The following is a 22,499-nucleotide window of genomic DNA, read 5'->3' as shown; positions in this document are numbered from 1 at the left end:
AAGGTTTTCTTATTACAGTTTTTTTTTTTCCTTAATGAAAACTTTCTAGCCCAGCTTTCAATGAGAAGTCAAAGCTTTGAAAATTTTCATGAATATGATGTTCTTTAAAAGTAAAGAGCATTTCAAGTTAATGGTATCTCCGAGGTACTTCAAAAGGTTTTGTTTTTAAATGTGCTTACAAAATTAGTACGAGTTAGTTTTAATTGTACAATGAAATGTCTGAAAGTGCCCTAAAAGATCTAAAAATGCCTAAAAACCCGATGAGCAATCACTCTTTTCTGCTTATTTATTCAAATGAGAAACTGAAAGCAAGATTCACCTGTCCAAAAAAAATTGCCATGTCAGGTGATTTTCTTTGGACATTCTTTTTTCCTCACCATCAACTATAAAAAGAGCCTATATAAACTTAGCTGAGAGCAATCTCACCAAGTTTGAAACATAAAAATTATTTAAATGTTAAGCAGTTCCTATTACGTAAGAGAAGGATGCTGCTCTGCATACTGTTTTGAAATGTCCATACGTCACCCAGCTAAAAAGCACTCAGTGCACTGTGCATGATTATTTTCCTAGTCTTTTTTAAATATATAGCACAAAATTTTGGAAGCAGTTGTGCCTTAGAAGTTTCTGCATTTGCAGAGAGAGAAAATTATGACTTTTTTCATTATTTGTTTTCAAACCTCACTGTTTTCTGTTTGTTCTGTTCCTTTGCCACCATAACCAAGTATTTGCCTGAGGTTTCTGACTCTTCTAAGCCTTGTATTTGGTTATGTTTCATCCTCTCTTCTTTTCAAGTTAGTGAAGACACCCAGAGGCAATTTTAGCCTTAAGTTTTTTTCCTCGATATATCATTACTATTGCTATTATTTTCCTTTTTTTTTTTTTTAAGGCTGTGGTGATCAAACGGTTTAAGCATTTGATCATGCAATTTTAATATAAGAGCTGTTGGGAGACGCAGTTCAGAAGAGAAATACCCTGAGGAGATAATACTGGCTGAAAAGGTCTTCATACCTTAACAATCCTCCCAATTTTTTTCCTCCTTCTTATCTTCTCTTGGAGGGAGAAAAAGTGGTTTTATGAAACACCATGTTTGGGGGCTTTGAAATTGCTCATATCCAAGGCAACTGCCAACAGCCTCAACATGTATTTGTAAATTAATTTGCAGCTTACGCGTTGGTTGTAGGGGAGCCCCTTCCCTGCGGGGCACTGGGAGTGGAGGGGCGTGGGGACGGACGCGGGTCCGAGGGTGGCAGGAGGGGCTGGGAGAAATACAGCTTCTGCATTAAGCACCTTCCTCTGTCGCTCACGCACGTACTGTAACAGGTTTGGATGCTTGAGAAAACGGGCTCTCGGGTGAGTGCGGCTGTAGTCTCACTGCAAGCCCAGGAAATAAAGCAGCCTATTCCAGCAGCCCGAGTGGACTCCAGAGCTGTGCCCAAAGGCACGGGATCAAAGTCCAGGAGTCGCATTGCTGGAAAGTAATTCAGTAAAGGTCATAAACCAGCAGAAGTGTCTGGAAAAAATGGATCCAAACCTCATCCCTTCTGCTTCTCAACCTGCAAATCAGTACGTGCTAACTCCTGTTGTCTTCAACCACCGATGCTTTCAGATGTTTCTAGCAGGACTTTGGGCGCTCACAGCGCATGCTGCGAAGTGCTCTCCTTTTACTTTCCTTGCCCTAGGCCTCCTGGATTTTTGCAAGGCACTTCTGTGCCCCACACGGGTCTAAGCGAACATATCCGCGGCTGGGAGCCTGAACAACATTGCACGCAAACACACCTTAAACTGTTGATGGTCAGGATGCCATTAACAAATAATGGATCTTAGTGTGTTCTCCCAGAGCACTGAAAATAATGAATTAAAGCCTTTCAAAATAAGACACCCTCATTTAATAAAAAAACATCATACAGGATGTCTGTAGGCTCCATAGCTCTGACTTCTAAATAGTTTTGACTTTCCTTATAGCGTTAGAGTGACAAGTTTCTGTGCCACATGCCTAATATAGAATAAGTATTTCCTGGGATTTTGTCTTCTCTTTCAGGAGAGAACTCAAGCATAGCAAAAAGCTAGTACATTAAGCACCATTTACTTTGGGATGCTTAATTATTTTCTTTACGGAAAGGGTAGTCAAGCATTGGAACAGGCTGCCCAGAGAGGTGGTGGAGTCCCCATCCCTGGAAGTGTTCAAAAAACAGGTAGATGTGGCACTTGGGGACATGGTTCAGTCTAGTCTGCCCTTGATTGGTTTAGTGTGGACTTGGCAGTGTAGGTTAATGGTTGGACTGGATGATCTTAAAGGGCTTTTCCAACCTAAACGATTCTATGATTCTATGATTCTGTTCTATTTCTTGGTAAAATCTATTATTTTTGCAGTTATGCCAGGCTTAGCACGTTTTATTGTACAAATGACACGTTGATTTTAATATTTTCATAAGCACTATGTTATACGTATGCAGATTATATGTATTTTTTAAATCCTGTCTTTTTTTAAGTCCCTTCTTGAGTCCTGCCGGTTTTTCAAAATGTACCTGGTTCGGGAGATAATACATGTTTTCTATGAGCTGTTCAGGTAGTTTTGGTTTAATTGTTAGCAAAAATGTAGCCTGAATGCCTCTGAATGCGCACTTCACCCAGAGGAGATTATTGAGGCCAAGATTAATTAATAGCAGCGAAAAAAGCCACAAGCAGACATTCTCATGAATTTTGGCAAGCACAGAAAGGCGCGTTCTCAGAGGCACAGGACAACTTCTGAATGCTGTTAGCAGATCATGAGGAGCCCTTCTGCGGGATGCATCGCTGCGTTTGGTGGTGACCAGCCTGACGTACGTACCCGGCTCCCAAAGGTTTTTTTTTTTTTCCTAACGATGAAAGATGAGTCAAACTGGTCATGAAACTTTCTATTCAGTGTCCTGGGGCCTTGTAATTATTTGCAACTGCGTCTCAGGCAGTGTATTGTGGTTTTGGCTATAAGCCTTGCTTCTGGCAGGTCCAGCTTATTTATGCTCGTATTTGAATTTTAATTTCTTCAAGCCTGTAGCCCTATTTCAGCTCACAACCTTAGGAGGGGAACTCTTGCCCTCGGGGCGTATTGAAACCACTGATACTTCGGAGGGACTGTAGTATTGGGTTGGGTTTTTTTTTTTTATTGCTGTTCTTAAGAATATTTAATGGGTGTCACTACAGCATTTGACAGACCTTGGGTATCTTCAATGCCCACTGCTATTACTGATAAAAGCTAAACAATGCCAGTAGGAGTACGTAGGGTTTAAAATAGCTCTGCAAAATCTCAGAATGCTTTATGAAGGTACCTAAAGGTTATTCCTAGTTTCCATATAGAAGGAGTGTTCAGTGTTTCTGTGAGATCATTGCTCAATTCTCTCAAGTGCAGAACACACCTGGCTCCCAAACCTGCTGTCTGACTCAGGAAATTAGTTTCAGATCCCAGCTCATGGATGGGTCATATTTGGAATGAGAAATGTGCTATTTCTTGCTGCTGGCCCTTTGTGGAGAGTAATAGCCCATTCTGTTGTTGCATGAAATCATCGAGTTACTCCTTTTTTGAACTTTTTCCAACTTTTTACAAATGAAGTGAGTGTGTTCTAGATGCTTAATCTACGTAAATTCACAACGGACTCTCTTACTGTAGCTTTATTTCCCTTCCCCTACCCTGCAGTTGTTCAGGCTTTGCCTCTGAACCTGAGTTAACCTGAGGTAACTCCAGCATCCAGTATATAGCTCGCCATCAGGTGGGAGATGGGAAATTTTAACCCACACAATTTCTTCCAAAACTGTGAAATCTCTAATGGGCTTTGATCCTGGGTAGCACCTGTTGTACCCTTTAAAGGTGCTAGGAGCTCCGTGAGCCCCTTCCCGGGCCTTTCTAGGCCTTTCCAGGCCTTCCCAGGCCTTCCTATGCCTTCCCAGGCCTGTGCTCTTTGGCAGCTCACGGTGTGCCCTAGGTGTTTTTACACAGGTGTTATTCCTGGTTTGGGTTAGTTTGGCTCTGCTTTTCAGACAGAATAGCCCACACCCTTAAGGCATGTGATTGCCTCTACTTAAAATCTTACTGACTTTTTGGAGTCTTCCTCCAGCGTATCACTTGAAGGCTCTATTGTATCAAATACTTGATTTGTGTATCTGGCTGGTTTGATTGTAGGTAATTGGACTTGCATTAGGAAAAAAAAAAAATCACAGAATAGACTTAGTAAAGAAAAAATCAGAAGAAAAACATATGTGCAGAGACGAAGTGCAACAGATTGGCTTCATAAAGCAAGTACTAGTCGTCTGCTACCGTAACTGAATGGATGTTTGCAAATATCTGCTAATGAATATTTATGTCAGAGGATTATTGACTAAAATAAATGACAAATGGTCTTTGCACATCCAGAAACTTTGATTTGATAAGATTCATGAGATTTCTGATGTTCCACATTTTCAATCAACGTACAGATAATATCTCAGCTTTTTCTTATTCTACTAAATAATCATGAAAATGGGAATATGAAAATATCCTATGGCTTTTGGAAACTACAGGAAAGACGTTAAAGATTCAGCTCAGGTTTGGTTAGATCTGTTGGGGCAATGTCTGTTCTCCCTGAAAAGGTTTATCAAATACCATTGCATTAGGAGGGAACGTGCCGTGTAGCTTGCAATCTGTAAAGGGCCATTTTGCAACGTCCAGGGCATTCGCAGCTCTGAGCGAGGGCAGTGCTGGGTGTCTGAGCTCACGCTGAGATGCTCGGGGTGATTTCCTAATGGTGCAAGGAAGGGACCATGCTCCCATTAAAGAAGGCTCATTTTGGCAAATAGAGGTGGCCAGCAACCTGTTACAATACTTTTCCACGTTGCGTTCCAACCAGGACTCACAGGTTCCTAAAATCCTCTTGAAGCTGGCTTCATTTTATGATTTCCTTAGGAATCCTGGTATAACAGAAGGGAAATATTTTCTTTCTGTTGGTTACCTCTCGGATAAAGCGTGAAGGATTAGAGCACTAGTCATTACTGCTCGCTCTTAAGCAGAAGAAAGGACAAGAAGCCTGTCAGAACCTTAGTCATTGATTTTCCTGGAGCAAAGGGTCACATGTTAAGTACTATTGATAAAAAGCATCGTTGTGGTGTCCATGGAGACCAGGTGGAGGTGAAAGTGAACTGTTACCATTACAGTGACAGCTTTAGGCGGATCTGTAAAGAACCTGCTTTTGCCTCTAATCATAAGGAAGGTCTTATTTATTCTACCCTGAGTGTTAGATCAAACCCATTGCTTCTGTGAGACCTGCTGTGCAGGGAGATGCAGCCACTGTTGACTTCAAGGCAGAGGAACGGATATTTGGAGTCTCATAAAAGCTGCTCAGTGCTTGCAGATGTTGCAGCTCCAAGTGCTTCAATGCTTCTGCTGGAACTCTTGTTTGTCTTTTTTAAATCAAATTAGTGTCAAGTTCAGGCTAGGAAGAGTATGGCTGCAATAGTTCCTTGTATCCCTAAAAGCTATGCATGGATAAATCTCACAAGTAATTGTACACATGTAGTACTATGCCTGTGTGCAACAGGCTTTGTCCCTGGTGTGTTGAGGCACATGCTTGGAGAACGTACTTGACACTGTGACCCTTATGCCAGTGTGCCCTTCCTTTGGGAGCCTTCAGAGTTTGCTTTGCTCAGAAAGGTAGGACCAGTGCTGCCTCGTCAGGGTCCTGCATGGAGCACCCCAGGCTCGTGCAACCTTCCGGTGAAATGGCCTGAGAGAGACTGGGGCCACTCCTGCGCCAGTTCCAAAACGTTTATACCACCTATAGATCTGTTAAATGGCTGCTGACTGGCCCCATTGAGGGGTTAAACCACCCCAGTGGCAGATCTGTTGCTTGAGTATTGTTGCATTTGCAAGAAACTCTTTTCTTTGTTTGGACACTGGTCTGGAGAACCCTTCCTCTGAATGAGCACAACCAACACTATTGCTACCTCTCCTAGAGGGCAACAAATTGTCTTGGGGTCTCCTATCTGTTTTAGCTCACACGCAGCTCGGCAATCTTTTTTGTTTGAAATAAATTGACAAAATGGAGCCTGTGGTTTGGAAATTATGGTGGACCACCCAAAGACCCACTCAAAAGTCTGGGTCATTGGAAGGTCTTCCAAATTATGGGATTTCTTTCAAAATTCATTTGTGGTTTCTATCAGCTGATTCAATTCTAAATTTTCTATAAGCGGCACCTTTGGGCAAAAGTTGGCATTACTGCACTTTTCAAACTGAGACAGCAGTGTGATCTGTCTCTTCTGGTGGGATTTTTCAATCCACAAATCATTCCTGTAACCATCTACCCGCATGAGCTGTGCAACAGGTCCCTGAAAGCATTCCTGTCCCTCCACTTCTTTATTGTTTCTTCTCCATATATTTTTTTTTTTCCCCCTGGATGGGGGCAGCTGGGATTTCAGAAGAGCTTTTCTTGTTGCTCTTGGAAGGGGCAGGGGAAAGATGGCGTTGTTCTTTCTTCCTCTCTTCTGAGAAAATATCCAAATGCTCTGCTTTCTTCTCTACCTGGGGAATGGGGCAGCCAAAGTGTCTTCTCCTCGTCGCAGGGCTGGAATATACACAGATGCTGAGGTCCCCATGATGAAAGCATGCCTCAATATTGTGCAGAGATCGGAAGAGTTGGGAGTGCACCAGTATCAAACAATGAGTTTACCTGTAGACATCCTCAGAGCTGTCAACAGCAATATGTTTTAAAGCCACTCTCTGGGTGTTTGCATTCTCCCATAAACATTTTATATGTAGGCAATTTCAATATGCAAAGTGACCAAATCTGTTTTTAAAACAATCGCTCTCTGGTTTGAAAAATGGAGTTGGTTCTGCCCTAATGCAAAAACCTCAGCATTATTTCACTCAGCAATGAAAACCTGAAGTATTGATTTTGAAATATATAATTATTGTAACAATAAATCACTGGGCAGTATATGTGCAAAATTGATTTCTCTATTGCAATAATTAATTTGATATGCGCTATAACATATTTATGCAGGGACTAAGCAACTCAATAATGGTAATAAATTGTATTTGGTCAAAAACTATCCACTGTGATGTGGCTGACTTTTCTCTGTCTAAAAATTCGTAATACAATGCTGTAAGAGATAGTATAGATACAAATGTGCAATGGTGAGGCCTTGCTCCGTGAGAAACCTGTAATACCATGAATACCTTATATCACGCTGAGTAAAAACTCTCAAAGGACTGGAGGCTAGCAAGGAACAGCTGGTGCCCAGATTGTTTTAGCAGAGAAATGTTGATGTACAATATCAGCTCTCTTATCAGTCCAGCCCAGTAAATCTGGTGGTTTTCCTGGACAAATTGATAGAAACTGTAATAAAGAATAGAATGAATAGGCATATGGATGAACAAGATATGAGGAGGAGGGATCAATACAGCTTTTGTGGAGGAAAGTCCTGCTTCACATGCCTATTAAAGTCCTTTGAAGGAATCACTGAGCACATGGGCAAGGAGATCTAGTTGATATCGTTGGCTTGGGTTTCCTAAAGCCTTTTGATAAGACCCCTCACAAAAGGCTCCTGAAGAAATGCAGTTGCTGCAGCATAGGGAAAAAGATCCCTTTGTGATAAACAACCGGTGCGATAAAGAACAAAGGACGGAGAAGGTGTTGACTTGTCTCGGCTGAGGAGCGCCAGCGATGCGTGCTGGGGTTCACGCTGACTGGTGCGCAGGATGGAGAGCGAGGAAGCAAGGGTTAGCAATTTAGTGTGGCAAAAGTGAAAGCTGATTGCTAAAAATCCTTACAACGCTGAGTGACTGGGAGATAAAAGAGCAAATGAAATTCCATGTGGTTAAATATAAGGCGATGCAGAGAAAACATACGTACCCGCTGCTGTGCCCTGAACTAGCTGCTGCTGCTCGGGAAGGAGGTCTTGCTGTTCAAAGTCTGGAAGCACAGTGGTTTGCGACGGTAAAAGCACTGCTGAGTGTTGGGCTTTATTGGAAAACGAACAGGGTTGAAAAGAAAATGATCACTGCGGCACTGCACAAACCTGCCGTGCACCCTCTGCCAACCACAGGAAGGAAGAAAAGGTACAAGAGAAGGTGACGGGAATGGCCGAGTACATGGACTGGCTTCTGTATCGCAGTGACAAAATTCCTTCAGACCTTTCTCCAAGGAGAGAGGTGGCGGACACAGGTGTCTGGCCGTGTAGGGATGTGTCGGGAGCCATCAGGAAAGGCTGTTTCAGTTTGGGCTGTTAGGCTGAGATAAGATCCCTCTTGCAGTCTAGGCTAGCCAAGCAATATTTAGAAAAAAATAAGTGATTGGTCTCAGTTAATTGTGTGGCTGCTGACTCTGGCGAATGGCTCGGCGAAAATTCTCTTATGTGTTGGGATCGGCAGTAAGTTTATTCCCAAGAGGTTTAACTTTCTTTACATTGATATAATGAGGGTGCAGTAATGTCTCTGTGAACGTCTGTGGAATTAAATTGGCACAGAATTGTTAGAACGGCTCAGGTTGATATTTGTACCCTACAGTCAAAAAGAGGCAACTTTTGGGGCTGAAAAGCAAAATGGGTTGCAGTCTCTACTCAACCCCAGAGCTGATATTTCTAGTACCCTAGGTATTCTAGTGGCCTGTTGAAATGAAAAATTCCTGAAAAGGGAGAAAATTTATGATATAAATCCATTGTCTATGTAGCCATCCACTGCTAGAGAATGTACGGTTTTCTTTATGCTAGTGTGAATCTTTTTAGATTTGATTTGGTTTTCTCTCAAAATAATAACTTACTTGAATGCATGTTGTTATTAGAAAAACATAGCCTTCTTTTTTTTTATTCATTTTCTGTGCTTTATTTCTGTCATTTCTTTGCAAAAAAAAAAATCAACAATAATATCTCTTCTTTTACAGAGCATCAAAGTTAGCTGGTTGCCTCCACCACCAGGTACTCAAAATGGATTTATTACGGGCTATAAAATCCGACATAGAAAGACTACCCGCAGGGGTGAGATTGAAACATTGGAGCCAAACAACCTCTGGTACTTGTTCACAGGTCAGTGTTCACATGGTACAGCCTTGCAAGGTTTTGATGAATTAAATGCTTTGGGAATAAAATATACTTTAACTTCAAGGGAACATTGATTTCTTTGCTGGCAGGTAGCATTTATTGTGTTGTACAAAGACAGTCTTTATGATGCTCTTTTTAAACCAATTTTTTCCTTAATGCTTTTATCATATGTTTTTCTCCTGAGTTTTATCATTAATGAATTTGAAGCTGAATTTCTTGTGTCCAGTATCTTGAGCCTCAGTTGGTTTTTTTAGAGCACTCGGTCAACATCTCCTGTTTTCTCATGGGTGCAAAAAGATCGGTTTCCCTAGTTTCTTTTCCAAGATTTTCAGTGGAGCAATCTCCTCATGGAACAGAAAGTCCAACTGTAGATCATAGCAAAACTATAATTGCAATGAGTGAAAGTAGCCAGATGAGTATTGTAACAGTGAATTCTGGTGGGTGAAAATGAATTTCACCTGGATTCTTGCATTTTGCCCAAGTCGTAACTGAAAAAGCAGCAAAGCATCAAGGGAGAAAATTAAATTTTGTCAAAGTTTTGCCCCTGAATTAAGTGTAACCATGATTTCACCTCACATGACCCGCATTATGTTTACTTTCACATGTAAAGTGTAATCTGTGAAAATCAGAAGTAATTCTGAATTGCGTATTTCAGAATAAACTGTATCATTTTCTGTTTTGGAAGGAAAAACAGTATTTTATTGCAAAATCAAATAAAAACAACAGTAGAACGTTTTTATGAGGAGGACCTTACATACTGAAATCTCAACTTGGTCGTCTAACGTAGGGTCTTGACCAGAGTCCCCACGGTTCCTCTTGTGAAGGCTACGTAACTAATAGCTGCACAGCAAACAACCACTTTTGTGGGGGAAATGGCATGTTTGACAAGTTGGAAAGGATCTATTTACTGGCAGATAAAATAGAAATAATGAAGAAAGCTGCTCAGATGTTTGACTTGCTGCTGCTCTGATGGCTACGAGAAGAAAACGTAGCGATGCAGTCAAGGTCCCAGAGCGAAGGCATGTAGCTCCGTAGCTCCAGCGTCACCACCCCTGCAGATCCCATCCCTGTGGAAGCAGAGCAGATTAATCTCTGTTGTGGCAGATCCCCACGTCCTGAGCAAACTCTTTCTTTCACATGAATTATTCCGGGCTTGAAGAGCTGTGGGAGTCCCGGTGGGACGGTGAGCTGCAGGCAGCCCCCAGCCCTCCTGGCTGCCGCAGCCCCACCACGGCTCACCTCCATGCAGCCCAAAGTGAAGTGCTTTGTTTCACAAAGCCTGGGAATGCGAATCTTGGAAAGCGGTTAAGAAAAATATCCGGACCTCGTTATTACTTTCTGCACGCGTATAGCGTGATTGCTGGAGACCGAGCTGCGTGGCTCTTCTAAATGGACATTTTAAATATTAACATGTAGGCACTTCACATCTTTGCTGCAATCCTATTTGGTAGGCAGGTGCTTTATGGGATAATAAGAACATCTGCAACAGCAGAGGAGTTTAGAGTTACAATGCAGGTTTTTAAATAGCCGCTATCAATTTTAGAGTAGGCTTCCATGTCAGCTAAATGTTAAACTGCTCTTTTTAATTATGAGCGTTCTTCTCCGGAGAATGTTTGCAATTAAATGAAACAGGTTTTTCCTGTGCTTTGTGGTCAGTATAGACCGAGCAGAAAGATAAACCTATATCTCCACCTCAGGGACTTGGAAGTCTTGTGGCACATTCAGGAACGCTGCAGTAATTGTTTTCTGATGGCTGTAGCCACAGAGGAAAACGTCTGTTTCTGAATTCGTGCTTATTTCATAATATTGGTAAGACTTCCTATTTTTTGCCTGAACTGTGTGCTCTGAAGTTAATCAGGAGCACCGGAAAGCAAAACACTCTTCGGCTGCTAACCTAGTTCCTAGCCTACAAATTGTACGCGTAAGGAGAGTGTACCTGCAGTTCCCCGCATGTTAAAAGCAGTGAGCTGGTTTTGTGAAGCGTGCAATTAATGGCTTACTTACGTAAAGCAATTCTTCGTTTTTCTACTGTTTGGACTTCTGTTAATTTTGTATTTCTGAGCACAACTGATGGGAATTACGACCCAAACTAGTCCTGGGCCAGTGCAGCCCTCATTCTACTTTTCAAGCCTTTTCCTTTGGTCAGAAATGTGCTTTCCCACGCGAATAGCGACCTCCCCCCGGAGCCGTTCTGCTACACCCCTGCCCAGGTGCTCACTCGGAGGGTGCTGCCCATCCGCCATCCCCGCGTACGTGTGCCGTATAGGCAGCGAGACGCTACGTGGGGCTGCGGTGTGCTGGGGGAACGCCTTTTTATATATTTGCATATATATTTTCTACATATATGCGTGTATATGCGCTTCTATATGTTTCTTTACATACAGTAAATCCAATGGCTTACTAAGATTTCATTTTACGCAAAGTCTGTTGCAAAGTCTGGTGTTGTCAGAAATTTGGTTGTTTCATCTTCTTCTTTCTGTATGATTTTTATTTGCCTTTTTTTTCCAAACAGGACTTGAGAAAGGAAGCCAGTACAGTTTCCAGGTGGCTGCCATGACAGTGAATGGGACAGGGCCCCCCTCGGACTGGTACACAGCAGAAACACCCGAGAATGATCTCGACGGTAAATGCATCTCTTTTCAAAGCTGTTGTCTCCAAAAACCTTCTAGCGTATAGCCGAGGGGTGACACTGCAGTTGTCACCCAGGCTGAGGTTAGGGTGAGATGCCGGGGGTCTAAACACCCACCAACAGAGGATTTTTTTATACTTCTGGATCCCATAAGCCTTGGGTTGTCTTTCTCTGTCGTCACCAAGACCAAGGGGTCAGAAACCTTTGTTAGAATAATTCTCTGCCAGAATTTAGCTCCTGAGCATCATGGCCATTCGCAGTGATATGGCAAAGTGAATCTGTAACTTCATAAATGATAAACATAATCAATCAAAGAAACAATGAAAACCATGCCAACAATCCTAACAGTTCACTAAGCAAATATTCAAATAGGTCAAATCCTGTTTTCCAGGCTTCATTTGCAGATGTTAAAAATGCAGGTTGGCAGTGAAGCCGAATAATTAGTGAAAGATGATGGGATGCAGATACCTGAAAACTGTGGGCTGTATAAATCAGTGCAGATGCTGACACAAAAGGGAAGAAAAACACTGAAATGAAAGGGTTAGATAAAATGACTGGAATACTTGAAGTAGTAAAGGAATAAGAGGAGAGTAATGAAAAAGTCTACCTAAAAAAATTGAACAGTGCAAATCAAATGGAACAAAGAATCTGACAGATGGAAGTCACGGCCAAACTCAGACAATCCATAAGAAGCAAATATGTAGCAGGAAGGAGATGAATAGAAAATAAAAGGAAACTGATGAAAATTGCTATGATTTTTAAAACAAAATAAGTCACCTAAAAAGGATCAAAGGCAGACTGGATGAAAGAATAAATAAATAATCAGTTTAAATGCACCGTAGTACTTGATGTTGCCTTTCTTTTGACTGGCTGGCTTTCCTTATGATCTCAAAATCAGCCCTTGCAAATTGAAGAATTTCTGCCTTTCCCTCTGTCCAAATGCAATTTTCCAGCAGACCGGGAGTGACTGCGATGCATGGCACGCAAAACGGGAGAACCAGTACCTGTGGTTTCTCATCAAGGTTTTAAAGAAGATATGGTGCTTCTAGACGCGTTGTAACTACACCAACGGATCACAACATGCCGTGGTGCATGACAATATCTTTCTAATTACGCGTTGGCTAGACGGCAGTTTGAGAAATGGTGGTGTTAAGGTGTAAACAGCCGACTTTTCACTGGTGGGAGTAAAAGATTCCGAACACGCCGCAGTACGCAAAAAGAAAGTGACACGGTTGAGCACATTGGGTTTGATTTGCATTTAGTACATGCTACGTTCCTTTGAAGTCTGTGTGCCCAAATACACGCGTGCATGCAAAGGTGTTAACCGAGTAATGACAGGAGACGCACGGTGGACGTAGGTGCATGCGAATAAATCCAAGCAAAGCCGTTTTGTTCGTGTATTGTATTGACATGCATTTGCATTTGCAGTAGTGATGAATGATCCTCGTGAAGCTGCAGCAGCCTGATGCTGGGAATGCACCGTGTTGCATACTAGATACAAATGCCCTGCGAAACCCCGGGGAGAAATCTGTTTGTTACTGTAGTGACGCAGAGTCCTGCAAGCGTCAGCTAAGCAGGGGAAGGCTGGAGCACAGGCTGGCAGCTGCAGTCCCCTCGCTGCTCCTATGGCTAATGCAGTTTTTCTTGCTCTCACTGGAAGCCTGGTTGGCATCAGCAACGCGAAGACGAACGGCATCCTGGAGAACGGCGTCAACTCCCAATGGATATTCTTTTTAATTAGTGTGTTTTGTTAAAGTGATTAGAAATCCAAACATAGCTGCTTCTTCAAGGTTCCCTGGAAAGCTCGCGTGCCTTTACTGACAGCTGGGAAGGTTTTAAATATTTATTTTAAGCCCCAAATTTTGTGCTTTAAAAAGAAAAAGAAAACTCAGAAATTGAAAGCAGTGCTTTCCCCAAAGGGTTGGATTTAAATAGCTTGAGCAAGGATGCAAGAGAATGTCTGATCAACTTTGCAAAGGTATCCTCCAGGAAAATGGGTTTAGGATGCTTGGTTTCTGATTACTGCATTGAACAGATGGAAGCCGTTATACATATTAGATGGTGCTATAGTTTAGCTTCAGCTCTAAATTAGTGCTTTAGGAGCATGACAAGCTAGACTGCTATCATATTGTAATTTATACTGAAAAGTGACTCGGGAAATATGTGAACAAAATGGGACGAGTTAAAACTACCCTGACTTTGTAAAATACACATCTTTGAATGTCTACAAAAATTGTTGAAGTGACCCAAATGAAAAGCGTTTTTCAAGTTTGCCAGTGGAATTAGGGACCTTTAGGTAGCCCTAAGTGCAGTGTTCCTCGGATGGAAGACGTGGGTGCTCAAACCATCACGCAGAAACGCAGCGAAGGGCTCAGAGGCACGTGTGAGCAGACGCGGCATCCCAGGAGGAGATGTCACGCCAGGCAGTGACACAGAACTTCAGCTGCCATTTCCTGGGAACCTAATTGCCCGTAAGGGAAGAGAGTAAGTAATGCAGCACCAAGAAATCTGCTTTCATAAGGAGATCTACTGAGGAACTCTCCTCCTGCGTGCCAAGTGCTGCTCTGTGGGGCTGGCGGACATCCGCAGCTCATGTGCCTGAGCACAGCATTTGCTTACAAGTACTCAAAAGATTTCCCTACGTGACAGCAAGCGATAAACTCTTGGTGCAGTTAAGAGGGAGCCTGTAACTTTGGCTCATGTGGGACTTAGGGTGAAGAAGTCATTTGGCGCTTCATGTAGGAGAACGGGATCTCAAGGTTGGCTTCTCAGTAGTTCTGGCATCATGTTCAAGCCCAGGAGAAACACAAGTAAGCGTATTGGCCTAGAACTGCAAGGAAATAGCCTGACAAAGAAAGCTGGAATATGAGATACATATTTCAATAAGAGTTTTACACCTGGATATCTGAGTGCTGGGACACTGAAAATCAGCAGAGCCATGCAAAGGTCCACCTTCCTGAAGAACTGATGGATTTAGATGTTTGGCTGTATGTTAAGTTTGGCAGAAGTCCTTGCTGTGGAAAGCATGCTTCACTGTAAAGAGAACCAAAAAATATTTTGTTTGAGGGGAAAAAAATAGTTGATTGACTTTTAACTTCGTACTTTGGGTTGTGAAATACATGACACGAATTCTAAAATTCAGAGCTGTTTCAGAATAAGAAAAATGTTTTTCCAGAGAACGTTTGAAAGCAAAGCTAATTAAAATGTAATTAAAATTGCTCTATACAGAAAGCTGAAGCAAAAAAATGCATCTTCAGAAAAGAGCTGTGTTTATGAAACTTTAATATTTGAAAAGCAGTTCAAAAATGTTGTTCACCCCAGCTCCATTTTAGAGACTTAATTCATAAGAAGGGGACAAGAACTTAAACTGCCTTTTGCTTTCTGAAGCAAGAAGTCATGATTTTGCTCTGAAATGCATGAATTGTATCTTTGAATTGTTTGAAATAAAGAATAGGAAATGTTTGAGTAAAGTAGTTTTAACCCAAACGGCTGCCTAGAGGTGTCTGTACTGCAATTGAAATCCCTGTGTTGTGTCGGATGTAAAAATTATCATTTGAAGGCAATCGGTTCTTTGAATGCTCTGATCTCCTTTGCTGCCTGAGAATTGTTACTTTTAGGAATTCCGAGGAATTGCAGTGTTGCTACATTATCCAAGTTCTCATTTGAAGGCATTAAATTGTTATTTTATCTTTGGGGCTTGTAAGAAATGCTTCTGTCATTTGTTTTTCAAACAGCACCGTTCAGGAATAGCTGCCCAAGTAACTTTTGCTTCTGCATTAAAACAAAGTTTGGGAGTGGAGTGTGGGGGTAAATGGCCACTTAACCTGACTTGCAGTGGCACTACTGGTGCAATCTGTTTCTTCTTTGTGTGAGTAGCTACTTTTCAGTGAATTTTCTTCAACTTCTAAACAAGACCCATGCTTTGCAATTTTAAGGAGTTGAATGCAAAGGACTTCTAAAGTTGCTTGGTGTTTCAGACTGGTAATGTACTAATCGGACTTCCCTGAAGGTGCTACAGGTTTTCAGAGTAATGTGTTCGTAAGAATTCATCTGAAAGCACATAAAATACCAAGGACACATGTACGGCACTGGTTATTGAAAAGGGTTAATTCTTTTTATTACCTTTTCCAAGGTTTACAGTGGGAATGCTTCACAACTGCCAAGTGTCTTCTGTTGGAGTTTACCTCCTTTTATATTATTACTGTGTTTTCTACCCTGTCCTTGTTGCCTTCCATATAAGCTTTCATCTATTATATTGCAAGCCTTTCCATTGGGGAAAAATAGTGACTTGTCTCTTTCTGCTCTCAAAAAGACAAGCTACTGTGCGGCTCCTCTGAAGAGACTTGTGATATGGTAGTTATCGGGTAAACTCAAACAAAAGGCATCTACTCGTCTAACCTTTACAGTAAAATTAGCCTTATAGAAGGCAAATAGACTTCAAGTGATTAATTACTACTTAAAGTAATGAATTTTACCTGGGAATACCTGTAAATAAAATATCTTATTCTATTATTTCATTTCTGAAATGTTGGCGTATTATTTAAAGCAGCTTCAAAGCAAGACATGCATGTCCAAGAGTTAAATTTTGCTTCTTGTTTTCATGGGAAAGAGACAGATTATTGCCAGAATATACTCGTATATCACAAACAAAGTAAACCTTTTTGTTAAATAATCTGTGGGCGCAAAGGCAACTCATACGCTCAGCTGTCAGGACCCTGCCGAACTTGCAAATAGACCAAGGAAGAGAAAAGTTGTCCTACTGGAAATTCTCTTGCAGGTCATCTTTCATTTTCCTGCATCATTTTAAATCCCTCTGGTAGCATTCTGCTAAAGGTGGAAAGCACTAGGAGATACTCTGTTTAAAATGGGATGAGGCATATCGGTGCTCTTGGAAGGGAAGGTTATAGCTTAGAAATGGAATTGCATGTAAGCTCTGCATGTAACTCTGGGGCGCCTGGTTGGTTTTTTTGTGCAGATATTTTAATCTAAACTCAAACATTATGGATAGTAAGATTGAATGAACAGAATATTGATTAATCCTTCTTTTTTTTTTTTTTCTTTAAATCCCAGAATCTCAGGTTCCTGACCAGCCAAGCTCTCTTCATGTCAGGCCCTTGACAACAAGTATCGTCATGAGTTGGACTCCGCCGCTGAACCCGAACATTGTCGTCCGCGGGTACATCATCGGCTACGGCGTCGGCAGTCCGTATGCTGAGACTGTGCGGGTGGACAGTAAACAGCGTTATTATTCTATTGAAAATTTGGGTAAGTAATTGTTCTCATTCGTTTCATTTCATGAAAAGAGGTTCCTCTGACATGCTATTTTGGCACGTTTATTTCCAGGCTATCATTGGTGCTTCCTTTATGTGTTGCTTGCTTAGGCTGTTTCTGCATTCCATTTCACATTTGGTCTTATCTTCAAAACTCTGGATACTCTCAAACACGTCAAATTTCTTGGATCAAATGCTCATTTTATTCAGTCGATCTTATTAAGTTGTGTGCTCCTAATACTGACTCCCACTTGTGCAGAGAGCTGGACCTAAAGATGTCATTCTCTGGTCTGGCCCCCCATACTTGAATTTAATGGCAATCGCAAAACTCCTATTTTGTGTCTGTCAAAATGGTGCCAGGAGAGAGGTGGTTATTCATTATTCATGGCACAGCCTCTGTGACAGTTCATCTAAATTCTGAGCATGGTACGCGGGGACCTGGATCCTTCCAGTGGTGACGGACCGTTCTCCTAGCACTGGGAAGACAGTTCAAAGTTTAAAGGAAGTCAAAAAGTTTAACAGTTTCTGTGTCGTTTCTTCTTTAGCACTTTTATTCCAGGTAAAAATGGTAAGTTTTCTTCTTAATAACCTGGGAACGATCAGATATTACAGGAAGATTCATTAACTTGGTGCATTAGGGGTGCACAGCTAGACTAGTTATCTCAGTTCTGTAGGACCGAAACTCTCTGATATCTGGGGACACTTTTCTTTGGAATTGGTATTTTATAGCACCGTGAAACTGCATCATCCAACCTTTTTGCTGTTTCCTTGGGGAAACCTGGCGAGTAGAATAAACTGTTTTTACTGTTACTTCATCAAGCAGCTTCTCTATGTCCAGATGTATATTTCATGATGGAGGTATTTGCAGAGAGCCATGCATAAACACTCCCAAATATTCAGCGGGTTCTACAGAAAAAGGCAGATTTGATAATGTTTTGTGCAAGTGTGAAGTTACTATGCAAAACGGAAAGGTGTCTGACTGGCCTATGGAAGAAATTTTGTGGAATGTAAAGATAAAAGCTATTACTACTGAATGTGTGTGTCTAATAACTAATGGTCAGGATTAAATGCAAAGTTTGGGGTTTTGGGTATTTTTTTTTAAATTCAAAAGAGATTTACATTCTCCCAAGCTTCCTATCTTTAATGAGTTTTCAGTTGAGTCTTTCACCACTATTGACCCAGAAGTACTAGAAGAGAAAATTACATGGACAGAGCTATCTAAGCCAATGTGCGTCGGCTTTGAGAAAAGCTAAGGAGAAGATGCCTACACAGTTCGGTTTTATACAGTTCCAAATGGTCAGCTCTCACAAAAAGCAGCTTGATTAACAACTGGAGAAATGCCTTGGGTTTTGTGAAGCTTTAGTGTTTGTCCTCCTTCATGTATTAAATGACCAATGAATATATTTGCCCACAGAACCTCTGACAGCCGCTTCCATCAGGTAGAAGATACGCTAGGAACAACTTGCAGATACAAAAGCCTTCTAACAGGGTAACTACACTTGGTATTTGTGGGAAGCTGATAGCATACTTCAATTAGAACTGTTTCTGTGCATTAAAAGGGTTCTCCTGTAATCTTGGCTGTGCCAACAGGCAGAAGTACATAGAAAGTCTAGCAAGGCAGGGAGGATGTTTCACAAATATACTTTAATTACAGAAGTAACACTCGGGCATCTAGAAAATGTCAAGAAACTGTTTTGAACATATCAGATATTTAGTTATAAATAATTCGGTCACTGAAATCAGGGTTGGTTGTTTTTGTGCTGAACATCCTCCGACAGACTGAGGTTTCATGAAAGTTATGGATTATTCAGATGGAAAGTATCTTTTCATTGTACATCTTTTGGTTTGATTGCAAATATTAAAAATGTGAGCAATGTAACTTCATTGTCATTGTCCAGATAAGCCGCATGCATCTGGTCCCTAACTGGATAAGGATACAAGCACTTTGGTCACAAATCCTGATGTGCGCATTTTAAATTCAACTTCTCTGAACATTCACAAGTACAACTTTGAAAATCAATTGCCATGAATAATTGCACTAATTAAATTCCATCATTTAAATAGCCACAGAAAATGAACCCCAGAGGGATGTGACCAAGGGCCCAGAGAAAGCTTTTAAAAAATTAGAACAGTTGCCAACACTTCCTTCATTATTCACCCACTTTATTAGAAACCATTACAAGAAAATTACACAAAATGATGAGACAGAATTCTTTTTCCTAATAAAAATGCTGTTTTCAATCAGGTTATGAATCAAAATGTGCTGCTGGCAGGAATGAGGGGAAAAAATATTTCCTAGATGTTATGTGGACTCATCCCACCTGTTGTAAGATTTCCTAAGACACCTCTGCACGAGGGGCGTACGTTATCTTCCACGTAATATGCGAAAGCGACAGCGAAGTCTGATACCTAAATAAATGATGAACTTCAGTGAGTTTTCTCTCCCCTCCAAAGACCTCATCCCTTTTGATCCTCGCGGCTTTCAGCGATTGCTTCCTGTTGGCTCCCCAGCTCTCCTTTGTCTCGTTAGACAGAGACTCCGGAGAGGTCACCCCACTTCGCCTCCATCCAGTCTGTGATGTATGTAGCTGAAAAATTGAGTTTTTGCAGCTTCCCGAGGTTCACTGCAGTGTTTCTTTTTGTTTTTCCTTTGTATGCTATTTTGAAGCACACTGCAAACCTGTGTGTCATTTAGATTCTAGAGCGGTAGATACTTTCATTAAAGAGCAATCAGATTTGTTTGACATCAGCTGCCTCTCAGAAATCCTGCCTAGCTCTCATTTACAGTCACCATTTTCGCACACAGATGCCCAAACCCAATAATCCAGGTCCACATCAGGCATTATTTTACTGCTATAAGCTTGTGCTGTAGTCCTGAGAGAAATGACGGTGAGGAACTCCTCTGTTAAAACCAGTGCCATACTGGGTTGAACAGGGATGCAAAACACCCTGACACAACACATGCGCACATACATGCATGACTGATCTTTTTGCTGAGAACAATTTTCTTCCCTCTGCGTTCAGACCTGCACAAAAGCATCTCCTCAACGTCTTTCCAAAGACTTGAAAGTTGAAAGATTGAGAAGAGGGATGCATGTGGGTGTTGAAAGTGGAAGCTGGCAGCCCCCAGGCTGGCCCGCTGGCTTTGTTCCCTTCCCAGCATCGGCGATACGGTTGCCCTGGAAATTCCTGCCTTCGTGCTCTCCCTTTGTCTGGCGGTTCCTGCCGTAGATGTGCGATAGGGTTGCTGTAGCAATTCTGGCTTGTTGGATATGTAAGGCTGCAGTTCCTCGTGGTGATACTTGTGCGAGTTTTGTTCCTCCTTCCCTCGCTTTTTTGTGCAGCCGTGGGTCTTTGTTGGCCACCTGCACGCACGCCCTACGAGTGCAGATGGTTGGGTATGTCTGTTGTACGTGCCTGGAAATACCGTAATTTGTTGCAATTTTTATGCGAAAGTCTATCATTCTAAAATCTAATCCCAAATTACTTCCTAGTATCGCAAAGTGAAGTTGAGGCAGAGTCAGAAACAAACCGTAGCCCATGCTTTAAGCTCAGGACTGTTTATCTCCGGTCCAGCGAGGCTGTAGAGAAGACAGTAGCTTCACTTATGATTGTGGTATGTCGGTGTTCGTCAGTGAAACCTTTGTGATAGGACAGAACTAATGGTAAACTCTCTGACCTACCTTCTAGACTGTTTGTTTATTTTACCCAACTTCAGATGTTTAACCGAGTCACCTGAGTTTGAGCCATATCAGCCCATGTTCCTTCTCTAGTCCATCAATCGGGAAAAGACAACAGCCAGGATAGTTCAGCCCATTCGACAGCTCCATCATCTGATTTTTATTCCCTGTTGACCATGGCAGATGTCCACAATCGTAGCTTAGCCATGGTGTGCATTGTTACGCATGAGGATTCACCATTCTAGAGCTAGTTACGATAATCCAAACATCTTTGCGTCTTCAGTCTGCTGCAGATGATTGACTAAAAATGCTTTCTGTGTAGTACTTACTGCTTTTGGATGGGAGTCAGATATCAAAGTCTCTTTAGAAATCCTATTAGACACTTCACTGCACCTTCATAATCCTAAATACTTTTAAACTCTGCTTGAAAGTACAAGGCTTGGAAGCAACGGATGATCTCCGTTAAGTAGATCACCCATAGGGGAAGGATGGAGACCTACACGCTCACAGTGACCTGCTTTTTAATTCCTTCCCTCTTGACAATGCAGGTGTAATGCCAATATGCACAAATCATATGGCAGCTTTGCATCACATTTCAGGTACTTGATTACTTCCTTCAAGCAAAACTTTTTTAATGCCTGAATCAGCCCGTACCTGAGCTGTTACAGCACTCGTCTGAGTACTGCACTTCAGCGACTGAATAAATCACTTCAAAAACATGAAGAAAAGTACTCAGTCTTTCATAATAGTGATTGAGAACTTTATTCTATGTGATGATCATCTTGAATACAACTATATAGAGGTAACACTTGTACTCTAGGATGAATTAAATAGAGTGATTTTCTCATGACTGAGGGGTCCTATTGCCTTGGAGACACTCTCCACAGGTGCAGAAGAATATAAGAATACCCAGAGACTTCAGCTTTGTCAGTGAAGAATTTGTTGTATTTTCTTTCTGCAGTGTACGAAAGATATTTGATGTCAGTCTCATAAATTTCAGGAGCAAGCATCCCCTGCTCTCATTCAACCTTTTCTGTGACAGCAAAATCAGTGCTTGACTGACTCTCCAATGAATAATTCTAACAAGGAGACCCACTTCTAGTGAGCCACTAAAAAAATTTTTTTTTTAATATTTTTTAATTCTTTGCTTGTGATTATAAATGGCAAGGTTATTGGCTGATTAATGGTGGTTTTAACAATATTGGAAAATTCACAGATGCCAGTTCTGTTCTTTTATGCATAAGAAGTAACGATTTCTGTACTGATCCAATTCAGAAGGCGTTAAGTGTAGTAATGAACTGACTGGGCTCATCTCCATGGAGCTTTGTATTAAAGCTTACTCATGAAATGAAAGTGTAAAAGAAAAGGGAAGAATTATACCAAGGAGACTTCCATATACTGATTCTGCAAACGTAAACCCCAAAACACCTGAAACACCACACCAGCTGTAATAATTTGCGTAAAACTTTTAGTAGATCATAAAGCTGTATTTTTAATTAATGTATTGGAAAAATGAAAGATGGTGACTCTATCACAGCCTTTCCCAATGTGTTAACAACATTATTGTGTCATGCTGGGATATTTTCATAAGTCAGTCCAGAATATTTTAATAACTTACTGGAATAAGGGGAAAAGGTAGGAAGCTGTCATGAGAAGGGTGGTAGGCTGGGCGTAAGGAGACCCTGAGGGTGACCATTAACCTCCCGTTGCCGCACGCGGTGGCCTCTGCTCGATGTTGGTGACATCCCAACAGCAAGAATGCTTTAAAAAAGCGTTTGAATAGGAACGATAGAATAATTCTGCAGCTGATGACAGGGTGTTTGCGCCATGTGAGAGAAAGCAGAGAGATGCAGATTTGAAAACCTGAAACTCAGTTTTAAG

At 41.5% G+C, this 22,499-nt stretch overlaps 1 protein-coding gene across 1 annotated transcript in view; it reads left to right on the top strand.

Annotated features, from left to right (window-relative positions):
* Window positions 1-22,499, top strand: part of DCC (DCC netrin 1 receptor) — a 596,500-nt gene that overhangs the window by 488,263 nt on the left and 85,738 nt on the right. The window contains exons 13-15 of the mRNA XM_075726297.1: window positions 8,883-9,024; window positions 11,552-11,662; window positions 16,739-16,933. Of these exons, the coding sequence (XP_075582412.1) occupies window positions 8,883-9,024; window positions 11,552-11,662; window positions 16,739-16,933 (448 nt within the window). The remainder of the gene's footprint in view (window positions 1-8,882; window positions 9,025-11,551; window positions 11,663-16,738; window positions 16,934-22,499) is intronic.

The sequence above is a fragment of the Pelecanus crispus genome, chromosome Z (genome assembly GCF_030463565.1).
Source record: "Pelecanus crispus isolate bPelCri1 chromosome Z, bPelCri1.pri, whole genome shotgun sequence".
NCBI classification, from domain to species: domain Eukaryota; kingdom Metazoa; phylum Chordata; class Aves; order Pelecaniformes; family Pelecanidae; genus Pelecanus; species Pelecanus crispus.
Note: the sequence above shows the minus strand (reverse complement) of the source record. Positions and strands in the feature narration are given on the sequence as shown.